The sequence below is a fragment of the Colius striatus genome, chromosome Z (assembly GCF_028858725.1).
Source record: "Colius striatus isolate bColStr4 chromosome Z, bColStr4.1.hap1, whole genome shotgun sequence".
Taxonomy (NCBI): domain Eukaryota; kingdom Metazoa; phylum Chordata; class Aves; order Coliiformes; family Coliidae; genus Colius; species Colius striatus.
The window spans coordinates 88,936,551-88,952,113 of record NC_084790.1 but is presented as its reverse complement, the minus strand read 5'-3'; the positions used below and the strand labels follow the sequence as shown (position 1 = coordinate 88,952,113).

Here is a 15,563-nt window from a genome sequence, read left to right as displayed (position 1 = left end):
CCATGAACATCAGAAGTTCATTGGCCTCGAGTTGTTCTTCCCTTCAAATCAGTTTATTATACCAATTCTGCATTATACTTCTAACTGCCCCTGGAGCTGTGAAACAAACAGCATGTCACAGCAGATGGATGAGAAAGGTCACACTTTTCAGAATAGGCACGTGAATTTTTGTTGAACCAGGTACCAATATTACTCTTTCTTCACTGTCTCCTGAATGTGTTGGAATAGCTTGCAGCACATGCAATGTCTAGCAAGGAAAACTTTCCCCACAGCCGAAGGTCCTTGACCTTGTCAGGGACCCCTGGAGAAGTGAAGATACACAATGCACAGACTTCTGATTACTTCTTTCCTATTTCTCCATCTTAGAGACAAAAATCCTTCTTGCATTTGAGCATTTGCTATTGAGACGATCAAACTTGTCCCCCAGGCCAGCAGCAGCACTTCATTTCTGCAAGTAATGTCATTAATTTGAGTAACCTTGTACAACAGTGAAGCAACCAACTGACTTCTCTTTGTCTTATTACGCTTGCTGTGGTTAAACCTTTTAACCGCTTCAGAAGAAGATTTGGGGGAGGGGAGGGAGAGTTAAGGAAAGCCAGTTATTCTCTTGAGTCTCATGAATATGCAAAACAGTCCTTGAAATGTTATTTTTAGGAATTAAATTGTTGAGAAGGCAGTATAATTTGACTCTCAGAGTGGCATGCATAGAAGTTCTCTTCTCATTTGCAAGTCCTTTACTTATAAAATAAAGATTTCTCATGTAGGAATGGGCTTTGGAAAAAGGAGGCTTGGAATCATGTGAAATTAAATCTCTCCAAAGAAAACCCTACTCTCTGTCTTTGATCTGATCTTTTAGAAGCAGCAGCAAGAAATAATGAGAAAAAAAAAAAAGCAGTTAGTCATTGATAATGCCAGGAATTAGTCACAGCTGGAGTATATATGAACTTCAAGTGACAGCACTCAGACAAGTTGCCAATCAAACCAAATCATGCCCAGACGATGCTTTCTTTTTACAGACAATGTAAGCCATTCTGACCCACAAGTCATTGTTATGAAGTCAAAGAAACTGGAAGAAGATGGAAACACTAGGAAAGCAGCTTGTTTGGCAAGAAAGTACCATACAAAGAACATCATCTTGAAGGTGTCCTCTAGTGAAGTCATATATGAGCAAAATACACCTGTTTTGACATCAGAAGGGTTGTATGATACTATTATGGTGGTCAATGCGACAAAAGACACAGAGGTGTCCTGCACAGCCAAATACGATGGCAGAGATATTACAGCCAATGAAACATTGCCAGGTATAGTTTTGTGGTACAGATACAACTTATTTCTGGAGACAGCATTTTCTGATGCTTGCTGTTTCTCGTGCTAACCAGCAGAAAGGGGGAAGACATCTGATACTTAAGCAAGTAGAGATGAAAGACATTTAAAAGCATAAATGGTCTGAGCTGTTTAACAATTTAGAGTTACTTTTTTGGGGAGAAAAGTAAGGCACAATATTTTTCAAAAATGTGTATTTAGTTATGATTAAATACCTTGCCAGCAAACATCTTGGCACAGCCTGAAACAGCCTTTCTAAACACAGCAAAAAGCTACAGTGGTGGGGTTTTGTTTCTTTTTCTTAAAAAGGGGGATTGTTTTTTTCCTCATGAAGTTCATTCAAATACTGGACCCGAAACAATTCAATAATTCTCCTGTTTTCTGCAAATGCATGGAGGAATTTTCTCCTCTCTGTTGAAGTTAGAAGTAGTGAGTGGTTATCTGACCCTCAGGCTGTACTGCTAACGTGTTCCTATGGGGTCACATGAACATTTTGTTTAATCCTTATTAGAAATATCAATATCATTTGTAACACTTTTTCATTATCATGCTACAGAAAAGGAGGCTGAAGAATCAGTAACACAGAATGTTTGCAACACCACAGACACCTCTGCACAAGGTTAGTTACCTAAATAAACTGTGAAGTTACATTACAGTGTTGGTGGTAAATGCATGCAAATATATTTTTTCAGGAGTAGGGGAATCAAGATACAAATAAAATCAAAACACAGCTGCTTTTCCAAGGCATCTAGTTTAGCAGCAGACAAGCAACATAGAGCAAAACCGTGTTGTTGCCGTGTATCTATCTTTTCTTTTGCTGCTATGTCTTTCCCTGAATTGATTACCTGTGGGTTTTTATTTTTCCCCACTTTCTGACTATCACAACATCTAAATCTAGACCATGATCTCTCTCATCTTTTCTCTATCACTGAACAGATGCTGAAGGAGAGAAAACAAACATGCTGTCTATGGCTGTGTTGGGCTTGAGAGTCCTACTGGCAAAAAGTGTTGCCTTCAATACACTCATGAGTATCAAGCTATTTCTTTTCTGAGGTAAGGAAGCACATAGCTTGATCTGTAGAAATACTGGAAGTTCATGCGAGGAATGACCCTTTTTCTTTTTGTACTTCTCTATCTTTACACTTGTTCACCTGCTCCCTTTAAATAACTCTTGTAGGTTTCTGGGGGAAAGAACAACAATGCTTAATTAAACCTGACCCCCAACAACAACCAAAAGATCTATCTGAAAATCCTCTCATTGTCACTTCCAAACCACAAAGGAAACAGCATCTTTCATATCCAAAGCTCAGTTCTTGCTGTCTGGTCCCCAGATGTTCTTTGCAGCAAACCTTCTTTGCCAGAACAACTCAAGTATTACCAGAAGTGCCTAAGAGAGATGCCATTGACTATTTCAAGTGGTAGAGCACAAAGCCTGAAGAAAAATGAAGACAATTAAGGAGTTAAAAGCAAGGTTCTGAAAACATTAACATGTGAAGTAGTGGGAGGAAAGAAGGGAGGGGTGAGAATTTTTAAATTAAGGTATACAAAGAGGCACAAAGGATAGTCCAGGCTAAGTTTTGGGAGTGTTTATCTGTCTTGATCTCACAGCTACCAGATAATAGTGTGTAGCCTCAATTGCATTAAATGTAATTTAAATGGCACTTTTCCAGCTGGTGGGGAAGCAAGGCAGCAGCACTCTGAAGAGCAGCTGAGAGAGCGTGTTCTAGCAGCACAACGGGTCAAACAGACAGTGTCAAATCTGCTGACAACAACCATCCAGAACACAACACAGCACCCTCCCTTCCAGAAATTCTATACTGCTGAGTCCTGCCTGGCTAGTTTATTTGATTTTAAGACTTGTAGCTGCTTTTGCTGTTTCTTTTTCTGTATGACCTGAGGAGATTGTATTTTTCCTTATCCCCCTGCTAAGTAGAAGTTGATTACCCCACTGGTCTAGCTTCTGCATAGAAGCATCCAGCTTGCTTCAATAGCTTTGAAAAATCCAGTCCTCATAGACATATGACCCTTTTACAACATCACTTACAGGCATGTTACATTATTGATGTATTACTGCTGAGAGAATTCAGGCAGAGTAGATGCTATTTACAGCTTTAATGTTTTTTAGATAGCTGTAACACCAACAATTTTCTAGTGTAGATGAGAAGACCTGTGTTGGATCTGAAGTGATTCAGTTCAACCAGATAATGTTCAGCCCTGGAAGTGTTTCTTTATTAAACCTGCATTTCTTCTGCAAAATGTGTGGTGCACAGCATTTTAGGTTACAGAAGCAGTGACCAAAATAAAGCTTTACTAAGTCTAAATGCTGTGGTTTCTTCTGTGCTTTTTCTTATGAATTTGAGATGGTGATTGCTGAAACACAATTGGCCTAATGAATAGAATAGAAATTTGAATGAGGTCTGGTCTTTCAGATGCATCTTTCTTTTGCATCATAACAGAGAGACACAGTGTCTAAGGAGCAATCAGTTAAAAGATAGTTTGATATGATAGAATCATAGAATGGTAGGGGTTGGAAGGAAAATGCACATTTCAGAAAAAGCAGCATGTTGTTTTTTGCCACTCATTGATACTAGGAACAGGCCAAGAGGAATTAATGTAAGGTGGTGTGATGGAACGATAGTTTCCATAGCAACTTGGTTATTACTCAAAAAGCCCCCAACATACACGTCCCCCGACTCCTCTTTCTCTTGCAAGCAACAGACAGGATGCTGTGGTCAACATTATGACTAAGTTACACCAGGCAAGACTAAATCCCCCTTGGTTTGAAAAACAAGTTAACCACATCCTGAAGGGGAAATAAGGTTTTTCATATATTGACTGATCTACTGATGGCTTTAAGACAGCTTCTACAGAGTGTATAGGAAGATCAGTTTAATTAAGCTTTGTCAGGTTAGTCAGTCCCTGCACACACCTAGATGACTCTCACTATATAAAGAAAGTAAGTGACGTTTGCATGGCAAATACAAAACCAGCATAATACTTTAGTGCATCCTACAACCATAATGTCTATTAGTGGAAGCCACTCACTAGCAATTATTTTGATCATGGTTTTCTGATGTTACCCTGAACCTGGGAGTGCCATTTCTGTGTCTCTGTGCAAACCAAGGAATGACATTTTCCTGATAGTCCTCAGGAGTCTAAATGAGAAGTAGTAATACAGCAGGTGAGTCACAGCATCTCTGGGAGACTGTGAGCTTTTAGCATTGCAGCTGCTGTTGCAGGACTGCCATGAATGTCAAGTGACAAAGAAGACATGTAGGGTCTATATCTTGTTTAGCATCGTGGAAAAGGACTCACTTGATCCTTCTGTGTACCTTGTTGATCCTAGATATTCATCTATAAGACATGAAAAAGAGAGATAAGAGAGTTCAAGATCCTTGCATCCTCACAGAGATCAGGATCAGAACTAGTGCAAAAACTTTTAAGAATACTTGGCCCAACATGTAGAGTAATTCTTTTCTTTAAAACATTCCAGTGTCAGTCAGGTTGTTCAAGGTGAGGGCAGCACACAATACACCTTTACCCACTAAGTATGTGGAAGAAAATACGGCTATTTTTAGTAACACAAAGCTTTATTGCTTTAATTTTCCTGAGTATTTCTGTGTCTTAGTAGATCTACTGCAATATAATTGTATTTTGAACAGAAACCTTAAGGAACCAATTTCACCATCAGGCCTTTTATTTACACAAAATGGCAATATTTAGAATCCTTAATCAAATTAAAGGCCAATGTCACACCAGTCTTCAAAAAGGGCAAGAAACTACAGGCCAGTCAGCCTCAGCTCCGTCCATGGAAAAGTGATAGAACAACTCATCCTGAATGTTATCACTGAACATATGAAGGATAAGATCGTTATCAGGGGGAGTCAACATGGCTTCACCAAGGGGAAATCCTATTTGACTAACCTGATATCCTTCTATGAGTGCATAACCAGCTGGCTAGATGAGGGAAGAGCAGTGGATGTCATCCACCTTGACTTCAGCAAGGCTTTGGACACTGTCTCCCACAACATCCTCATCAGAAAGCTCAGACAGTGTGGCTGGATGAGTGGAGGTGAGGTGGATGGAGAGCTGGCTGAATGACACGAGTCCTGAGGGTGATAATCAATGGCACGGAGTTGAGTTGGAGGCCTGTGGCCAGTGGAGTTCCACAGGAATGGGTTCTGGGACCAGTCTTGTTCAATATCTTCAAGCTAAATATGAGCCAGCAATGTGCCCTCATGGCCAAGAAGGCCAATGGCATCCTGGGATGCATTAAGAAGAGTGTGGGCAGCAGGTCGAAGGAGGTTCTTCTCCCTCTCTACTCTGCCCTGGTGAGGCCTCATCTGGAGTCCTGTGTCCAGTTCTGGGCTCCTCAGCTCAAGAGGGACAGGGAAGTGCTGGAGAGAGGCCAGTGCAGGGCCAGCAAGATGATCAGGGGAATGGAGCATCTTTCATGCAAGGAAAGGCTGCAGGACCTGGGGCTGTTTAGTCTGCAGTAGAGGAGATTGAGGGGTGATCTTATTAACATTTATAAATATCTAAAGGATGAGTCTCAGGAGGTTGGGACATCCCTTTTTTCTATAGTATCTAGCAACAGGACAAAGGGTGATGGGATGAAGCTGGAACATGAAAAGTTCCACTTAAATATAAGAAAACACTATTTCACTGTGAGGTGAGGGAGCCCTGGCCCAGGCTGCCCAGAGGGGTTGTGGAGTCTCCTTCCTTGGAGGTCACCTGATCTAGGTGACCCTGCTTCTGCAGGGGGGTTGGTCTAGATAATCTCTAAAGATCCCTTCCAACCCCTACCATTCTATGATTCTATGATGATTCTATTAAATTATGACATGTAACAGCTTTCTGCAAGTTCAAGTCATTTTGTTGCAGACTTCAAATAATTGTATAGACTTGGGTTTTATTTTTTATTATGTTTAAAAGACTTTCATTTTCATCTACATATGATCATGGTCATTTCTCTGCTAGATTTAGTTTAACTGTTGAGTAACTCCTATAGCCAAGCTGCTCAGAAAGTTACTTTGCTTTCCTGTATAAGAGTCTACTATAATGATGATATCTAGATTTCAAGTTAAAATCTAAACTACTTTGCTAACTCCTGGAAAATCTAGTCATCTGGACACTGCATGAAGAGAACATCATGTTTTAGGTAAGATGAGATGTTTTACATTCCTCTCTCAATAGCATTTCAGATGCTGTTCAATTTTGTCAGCATCACAAAATTTCTTAATTGTGTTTCTGCTTAGTGCAGTTTTATGTCTGTTCTGCTCTAATCGCTTTTAATTACCTTTTTTGGCATTGTTTTCTTATATTAACTGAATAAGATACATATGGTGTACTTAGCCTTTTTTTTTTTTACCCATTGGTGATCACATCCTGGGTCAGGGAGGCTTTTTTAATTGGATGAAGCACTAAAATCCTGTCACTGCAATGTCTTCTCAAACAGTGAGAAGTTTGCATTTGTTTTCTGAGTGCTACCGAGCCTCATGGACATCCTCTGCCAAAAGTTTACAGTTTGTTGTATGCAAAATGTTCTTGTTATTACTCTAAGCAAACTGCATGAGAATCATAACAAATAGACAGCTTTTTGTACAGCTGAATCCTTCCGTTTCCTTTTACAGAATAAAAAATATAATATACTCCTGCATTCTGCTGGGCATAATATGAGTGGACTGTTCTGTTTCCCCAAAGTACTGAAAGGCTCCTGATAGATACATTGATGTAAACTGAGTTTCTTGATCTCTCCTGCTGCCTACTGGTCAAAGTGTTTATTGTTCTCAGAACATTTTCAGTTTGACGAAATCCAGTAAATAGGTCAAATGGAAAAAAACCTCAAACCACAAAACAACAAAAAAAGCAACCAAAAGCCAAACCCCATAATAAGTGTTGTCTCTGCACCTGCCACAAATTAAACTGGTCACTTCATTTGCATTCTTGCCTTGTCAGCAGGTGCAGATGAAAACCCTTGCTATGTGATGTAAAAGCTTCAGAAAATCCAGTGCTAGAAATGCATAAGGAAAAGAAGATGAACAGCTGAACTGAGATTCAAAGAAGCTCTATTCAAAGATACGAGCTAAACCAGCTCGAGAGGTGTAAGTGATTTGTAACAGAAGAAATGGAGTAGAACATGGGAAACACCTGCAGTACTGCTCTTGAAATTCATTAGTGTTTCTGAGAGCTCAAAGCTGTAAGCTATTGAAGAAACTCCGTGCCAGAATGCCATAGGCTGGAGCAAAGATGTCTTGCTGGGATTAAGGGATATGTTTGTGCCCTGAAAAGCTGTTAAGTCTGAAGCAGGATAGGGTCTTCCAAAGACAGGGATAGCCTGCTGAAGGACAAGAAAGCCTGAAACAGGAAGGAATGTAGCCCAAACTTCCTCCTTGCAGGCTTCAGGCAGTGAAGAGGCTGATTAAGGAGATGGAAGGATACAAGTGCCAAAGTGTCTGATGACCTGTGGTAAAAAAATTGTAGGGCAAGTCGTTACATTTAGGAAGGTTACAGAGGAGATGCCCATAGGAGTTGTGCTCTGTGGGTGAGGCTCTCTGCTCCTTTGAACCGTGATGGTTTCTGCAGAGACTTCTGACTGTGGAAGGACCAGTCCACATCAGTTCTGCCTGTGGACCTGGCTGTTTCTGGAAACAGATAAGTTTGTTTGCTGCTGGCTGGGAATTTTGCATGCCACACACCTGTGCATATAATGCTGCTTTAATTTCATCAGACTGGGAATTCAGGGTGCTCTTCATTGGAATCCTCGTGATGTATGCTGTAGTCACAATAATGGTTACACTGAGGGCTGTACTTTTGAGCAGATGTAACTGGGTTCAGTGGGATGATAAAGGAGTGGAAAGATGTTAAAGGACTGGCCTTTAGACATTTAGTCCTACTTGCTGTAGGACTCTGGTAACAAGACTGTCTACTACGTGTGAAATGAGAGAGAGAAATCAAATTCCTTGAAACTTCTAATGTAGAGGTCTGAATGACTTAAAAATACAGAATGGGTCTATTTTTGCTTTGAATTCTGTTCTATTTATATATTGTAGGAACATTTCTGTTTGTGAACACATTTGTATATCTGGGAACTCTGTGTGGTTTTTGTAAAGCACTTGCTGGCTATGTCAATGAAGGAAACTTTGGGAGATTTACATCTGGACAAGGAATAAAAATTGTTATAAATCCAAGTAAGTGAGAAGTGGAGAATTTCATGAACTTCTGCTTCCAAAGTTCAGGTTCTCATATCAACCCCATTTTACTAATGATACTTTTGTGTGCTTTTTTTTTTTTTTTTTAATTTGCTTGAAAGTTTAGGAAATCTTGTCTCTGTCCTGGTGAGGATCCACAAGACCGAAAAACCTTTCAATATTGATTTTTTTACTTTTTTTTTTTTATGCCAACCCAATGGCCTTCCCAAATATTCTGTGTTACAAGGGCAGTGGTGTGGAATTGTTGCAAATCTGCTGCGGAAGAAAAACTTACCTACAGCAGCTTAGATAAGCAGAGATGTCCTTTATGGACAATGTACTGGGAACACAGGCTCATTCCCAAAAAATGTCCAACCAAGCACTAAAATTAACAGATATTTATCCCCAACATTCTTTTGTTCTTCATTACTCTGCATAAAAGCCCACTTGGAATTGTTCATTAAATTTACCCTTTACCTGGATTGATCATTTGTTACTTTCACACGTTACATCACTCTAATCAATTGGTCCCTTATTACACAGGTTATACATATTCATATATATTTCACAATCACTTGGCCAGTTGACTGATTTCAGCTGTAGATTATCTGGTGCTCTGAACCAGAATGGTACTAATTATCTGGTGCTCAGAACCAGAATGTTACCTGGTGCTCAGCACCAGAAAGCTACAGGGGTTCAGGACAGCAAACAGCCTAATGGCTAATACAACAAACTCTTTTCTTCCTCTGAAGCAATCACTCCCAACATTGTTCTTAGATGTTTTATGGCTTGCAGGTGCATGGATCTAAACAATTCTCCTTGTTATCACTCTTATTGTCACTATGCCTGATTTCTCATGCATGTTCTTCCCTTTGGGAGCAGCTTCACCAAGCAGGCCTGGTTTTGCTTAGTTGTGCTGACTTTTTATGAGTTTTACTTAAAAATATCTATTTGATGAAATTACTTGAATTTTTATACCTTCTATAACACAATGATCCAGACAAAGCTTTTTATTCTTTCAAAATGAGTATGTTGGCATAATAATGGTTTCAGGGAACCGTTGTAATGATGAATACTGTCCTCTTTTTGTATCCATTCTTCATCAGCTTAAAGGGAAAATACTCTCCTGTGAAATTTAAAACTTATTTTCTTTTACAGACCCAAAATTTGAACTAACAGGGACAGTAAAGTGTTCAGTGATACCATTTGTGATAAGGTTTGATTTAGCAAAAAGTTAACCAATAGAAGTAAATTTCTGTGAATACAGAACAGCAAGACATTTTGCTTCATACTGGCTCTGTTATAAATTGCTGTGATAAAGTTCACTGGCCAATTTAAGTGACTCATGGATCAAATTTATTAAGCAAGCGGCAAATAAGCAAAACAGTGCTGGGCGGCCGGGAGACTCTGCTCCACCAACGGCTCGTGACCCCCCCTGTATCACTGTCCTTTTATACAGTCCTTATCAGGTGCATCACTCCCTGGTGCACTCTGCTCATGTGCCCGTCTTGTTACTTAGGGGGTCTTCTTCTGCCTCCTGGTGCTTGTAGGGTGGTCGCTGGGATGAAGTCAGTAGTCTTCCTCTAGTGGCCCGCTCATGAACTCTTCTCTTGGCTCTTATCAGCTCATGCGCAACCTATTGTACCTCCTATAAGCATCTCAGCCAACTGCATCTGTGCACATTGTAGAAACTTTACGGTTAAAGTTTTACAAGACTTTTACAATGACTTTAAAAGGTTCCTTGAACAACTATTCTTTCCTTATTTGATTAACGAACATGACCTTTTCCATTACAGGCTCCTAAAGGTTTGGTAAATGTATAATTCAGAGGTGATGTGGAATCTGTTACATTCTTCCTGTGATGATTTATGTAAAGCCCCTTTTCACAATGTGGCTGGTGGTTATGAGAAGTTCACTTTTGGTGGAGGAACTCACCTGTTTGTGCTTCCAAGTTAAGTCTTCCAGTAAAAACAGTGATCTTGGGCTATAGTGTGCACATCTCAGATCCAGTGAGAGTCCATTCAGTGCATTCTGTCCCCAGCACAGCTGGATGTAGAAGTGTGATTTGCTCACAGAGAGGTATTCTCCCGGAGCACCTCAGATGCTGCACACTCAGATGAATTTGAATTCACCCTAGAAGTGTGCAGCGGGATAAATCAGACAAGCTAACTTCAAGGTTCAGTTAAATTCTGTTCTGCTCTTGGCAATTTCAATGAGGTATTTTATAAGGGAGTTACTTTGTATTCAAAACCTTCAGTGCCCAGTTTTCATTTCCAGGCACTGGAATACCTGATACAGTGCATAGACTTTTCCAGGGGCTGTGAGTCAAGTAGCTATTTTGAGACTGTAGCAACTGTTAAAAATAAATGATTTAATACACATTAACAGAGTCAGAGGGGCCTGTGTAAGTTCTGTTACTATTAAATAGTGGACCAGGTGTCCTAGCCATACATTCTGACTGCTCAGTTACATCTTCCTCTGCAAAAGTGTTCAGGACAAGGGAGTGAAGTTCTTCTGGTAATATTTCTCTCTCTTTACCAAGACAAGGCTTTCAAAAGAAATATTAAATACACTATTTCTGTAGAGAGGTTCTTAAACTACTCCTGGTTATGTCAAAGCATCTCGTGTTCAGGGCACTTCATCTTTCTTGACCTATAAAAAATATTGATATGAAGCCTGCTAGGAGGTAGAGAAGAGAGAAACCAGCCTTCCTTTTATGGGGATATCTAACAGGCATTTGCATATATAGTTTTATTTCATTGCCTAGAGTCCTCTGTTATAGAACCTGAAATGTGCAGGATGGCACAGCAGTCTTTGTAAGAGAGCTTTTGTGTGTGTGTATTCAGGAAATGCAGGCAGATTCGTCTCTGGAAGAAGAACCAAGCTGATGATAAAGCCCAGTAAGTATCTCTTTACCAATATAGAATCATAGAATGGTAGGGGTTGGAAGGGACCTTTAGAGTTCTTCTAGTCTAACCCTAATAAAGAGGTCTTTTAACTAAGGGACTTGGGGAGTGGGGGGAGAAGTAAAACAGAACAAGCTGTCCCCTCTAGCTGGGAAACACGGCAGGACAGGGAATGCAAGGATAAGTGCCCTTCATCTGCACACTGGGCTGAGATATGGAAGGCTGACCACCCTGAGAAAGAGCCAAACCGGGGAGGAACCTCCTGCACCCGCCTCTACACCAATGCAGCAGCCTGGGGAATAAGCAGGAGGAACTGGAGATGTGGGTGTGGATGCAGGGCTACAAACTCATTGTGGTCACAGAGACATGGTGGGACAGCTGCCATGACTGGAGCACAGCCATGGAGGGTTATGTATTGTTCAGGAAGGACAGACTGACAAGGCGTGGAGGTGGAGTTGCTCTATGTGAGGGAGCAATTAATGTGTACTGAACTGTGCCTGGGTGTGGATGAGGAGAGAGTAGAATGCTTGTGGGTAAAAATTAATAGCCAGAGCAAGGCAGGTGATATTGTTGTAAGAGTCCACTACAGACCACCTCATCAGGAGGAGGATGTGGATGAGGCCTTCTACAAACAGCTGAGAGCTGCCTCACGATCACAGTCCCTGGTCCTCATGGGGGACTCCAACCACCCTGATATTTGCTGGGAGAGCCACACAGCCAAGCACACGCAGTCCAGGAGGTTGCTGCAGATTGCTGACGACAACTTCCTATTGCAGATGATTGAGGAACCAACAAGGAGGGATGTGCTGCTGGACCTGGTACTGACAAATAGAGAGGGCCTGGTTGGGATGTGAAGGTTGCAGGTAACCTCAGCTGCAGTGACCATGAGATGGCAGGGTTCAAGGTCCTGTGTGGAAGGGGCAGAACACAAAGCAGGACTGTGACCCTGGATTTCAGGCCAGCCGACTTTGGCCTCTTCAAAGATCTACTTGGATGGAACTCATGGGATATGATTCTAGAAGACAGAAGTGCCAATGAGAGCTGGTCAATCTTCAAGCAGCACTTCTTCCAAACCTAGGATCAGTGTGTCCCAACGTGCAAGAAAGGAGGAAAAGGAGATAGGAGGCCTCCAAGATTAGCAAGGATCTGTTGGGACAACTCAGGCAGAAAGCAGCCATCTATGAGAGGTGGAAACAGGGGCTGGCTTCTTGGGAAGAGTAACAGGAACACTGCCAGGACATGCAGGGCTGCAACTAGGAAGGCTAGAGACCTAGAAATAAATGTAGCCAGGGATGTTAAGGACAGTAATGAGGCATTTTTCAAGTACATCAGCAGCAGAAGGATGGTGAGGGGGAATGTGGGCCCGCTGCTAAATGCTGAGGGTGCCCTGGTGTCTGAGGATGCAGAGAAGGCTGAAGTACTGAATGTCTTCTTTGCTTCAGTCTTCACAGCCAAGGCTGACCCTCGGGAAGCCCAGTCCAGCAAGGATAACAGGATGGCCAGGGCAGCAGAGGACTTGCCCTGGGTGGAAGAGGAGGAGGTTAAAGACTTGTTAGCCAGGCTTAAGGCTCATAAGTCAATGGGTCCTGATGGGATGCATCCTAGAGTGCTGAGGGAGCTGGCTGATGTGATTGCTAAGCCTCTCTTTATAATTTTTGACCAATCATGGAGGACAGGTGAGGTGCCTGAGGACTGGAGAAAGGCCAATGTCACTGCAGGCTGCAACAAGGGCAAGAAGAATGACCCAGGAAACTCCAGGCCAGTCAGCCTCACCTCCATCCCTGGAAAAGTGATGGAACAACTCATCCTGAATGTTATTACTGAACATATGAAGGATAAGATGGTAATCCAGGGGAGTCAACATGGATTCACCAAGGGGAAATCCTGTTTGACTAACCTGATGCCTTCTATGAGTGCATAACCGGCTGGCTAGATGAGGGGAGAGCAGCTGAGTTCCTCAGCTAGATTCTAGAATCACAGAATCATAGAACAGTAGGGGTTGGAAGGGACTTTTAGAGATCATCCAGTCCAACCGCCCTGCAGAAGCAGGTTCACCTAGATCAAGTCACATAGGAACATGTCCAGGCGGTCTTGAAGACCTCCAAGGAAGGAGCCTCCACACCCTCCCTGGGCAGCCTGGGCCAGGGCTCCCTCACCTCACAGTGAAATAGTTTTTTCTAATATTTAAGTGGAACTTTTTGTGTTCCAGCTTCATCCCGTCACCCCTTGTCCTGTTGCTAGATACTGTAGAAAAAAAGGATGTCCCAACCTCCTGACACCCACCCTTTAGATATTTATAAATGTTAATAAGATCACCCCTCAGTCTCCTCTTCTCCAGACTAAACAGCCCCAGTTCCCACAGCCTTTCCTCTTATGGAAGATGTTCTATACCCTTGATCATCTTGCTGGCCCTGCGCTGGACTCTCTCCAGCACTTCCCTGTCCCTCTTGAGCTGAGGAGCCCAGAACTGGACACAGGACTCCAGATGAGGCCTCCCCAGGGCAGAGTAGAGAGGGAGAGGAACCTCCTTCGACCTGCTGCCCATACTTTCTGATGCATCCCAGGATGCCACTGGCCTTCTTGGCCATGAGGGCACATTGCTGGCTCATATTTAGCTTATTATCAATCTGGACTCCCAGGTCTCTCTCTGCAGAGCTGCTCTTCATCAGTTTGACCCCCAGTCTGTACTGGTGCATGGGGTTTGTTCCTTCCCACATGCAAGACTCTGCACTTGTCCTTGTTGAACTTCATGAGGTTCCTCTGTGCCCAACTCTCAAGCCGGTCGAGATCCCTCTGAAAGGCAGCACAGCCTCTGGGGAATCATCCTGTCCTCCCAGTTTGGTGTCATCAGCGAACTTGCTGAGGGTACACTCTGTTCCCTCATCCAGGTCGTTGATATGGATGGAAAAACAGAGTTAATATGGTTAGGAAATACAGAGTACTTCAGGTACTTTTAGTAGATTTTTCCGATCTCCCTTAAAATACAGAGGGCAGAACTTCCAGAACCTCTGTAAAATAAGAAGGAAAGAGAGCTTGGGGAAAAAACACATTCTCTGCAATTTGCTTGTAACTTCTCAGTCATACTGATGTCAGTGGAACAGATTAGGAATTGCTATTGTTTTGCTAAGGTCAGTGAATGAGTTGCTCAGGCACCCTGATAGTCAGGATGAACCATAGAGGGCAATATATTTGATATTAGAGTTCATGAGAAATGCTCAAAAGATTATCTGATTAGTCCCTCTTTTGAGACTTAGATTTTGATCTCTTACTGGGCTCATTGTCAACCAAAAACATTGTCAACAAGAAAAGTTGGAACACTAAATTGGTTTTCTCCAGGAGTCCCTTCTGTTTATTTTTTTTCTTTCTCTTGTGCATTTGTCTCCTTGCTTAGCTTCTGAGACTGTCTGTCTGATCTGCCTGAACTCCTTTAGACCCTAAGAAATTTTAGAAACAAGCATGTTAATGTTTAAAAAGCTGGTGGAAATTTCATCCCATTTTGATATGTCTAACAGTGCCTTCTGGCTTTTAAATGCTGAGGCTTCTCTTCTTTACAAGTTCTATATAGTGGCTTATTACTGAGACAACTGAGTCATCCTGGAAACTCAGCTTTGGGATAGGCACAAAACTGATTATGAAATCAGGTACATCTTAAAATAAATATTTGGTTTTGCATTATAAAGTCAAAACTGAGGTAGTTCTGTCTTCCTAACTATGGCAAAAAGTGTTCTGCTTAAAACCATCCAAGGAGCTTCAACTGAGTTGTGCTAACAGGGTGGTTTTTTTTTTATTTCTGGTGTTTCAGAACTGTTTCTGTCTGCATTTCTGTTGAAAGATCAGAGACATGCAACTAGAGAGATGTCCTAATTTGGAGTCAAGGGTGTGTGACAAGGGTGGCATCTGTTTTTCCCCTTGATCTCTTTTGAAAGTGCACATGCCTGTCTGCACCAGAAGTTGTGTGTCGTTTTTGTTAGTGGATGCATCACTGTGTGAATCATCATCCAACTGGAAATACACCTTTGGAAGTGGGACACAACTGATAGTGAAAGCAGGTAGGTGGAAATTCTGAAGGAGTAAGAATAGTAAAGCCTAATTCCCCTTTTGTACAACAGCTATGAAAATTCCATTGTAGTTCTCCATGTGAGGC

The 15,563-nt window shown here is 41.9% G+C and overlaps 2 protein-coding genes across 2 annotated transcripts in view; both read left to right on the top strand.

The window, feature by feature from the left end:
• The window catches only part of LOC133628765 (T cell receptor alpha chain MC.7.G5-like), a 29,439-nt gene extending 25,854 nt beyond the window's left edge, over window positions 1-3,585 (top strand). Inside the window, exons 6-9 of the mRNA XM_062017751.1 lie at window positions 1,017-1,301; window positions 1,880-1,942; window positions 2,260-2,376; window positions 2,994-3,585. Coding sequence (XP_061873735.1) covers window positions 1,017-1,301; window positions 1,880-1,942; window positions 2,260-2,375 — 464 coding nt within the window. The 3' untranslated portion in view covers window position 2,376; window positions 2,994-3,585. The remainder of the gene's footprint in view (window positions 1-1,016; window positions 1,302-1,879; window positions 1,943-2,259; window positions 2,377-2,993) is intronic.
• LOC133628764 (T cell receptor alpha chain MC.7.G5-like) overlaps window positions 1-15,563 on the top strand; it is a 58,871-nt gene that overhangs the window by 29,208 nt on the left and 14,100 nt on the right. The gene's annotated exons all lie outside the window — the stretch shown is intronic.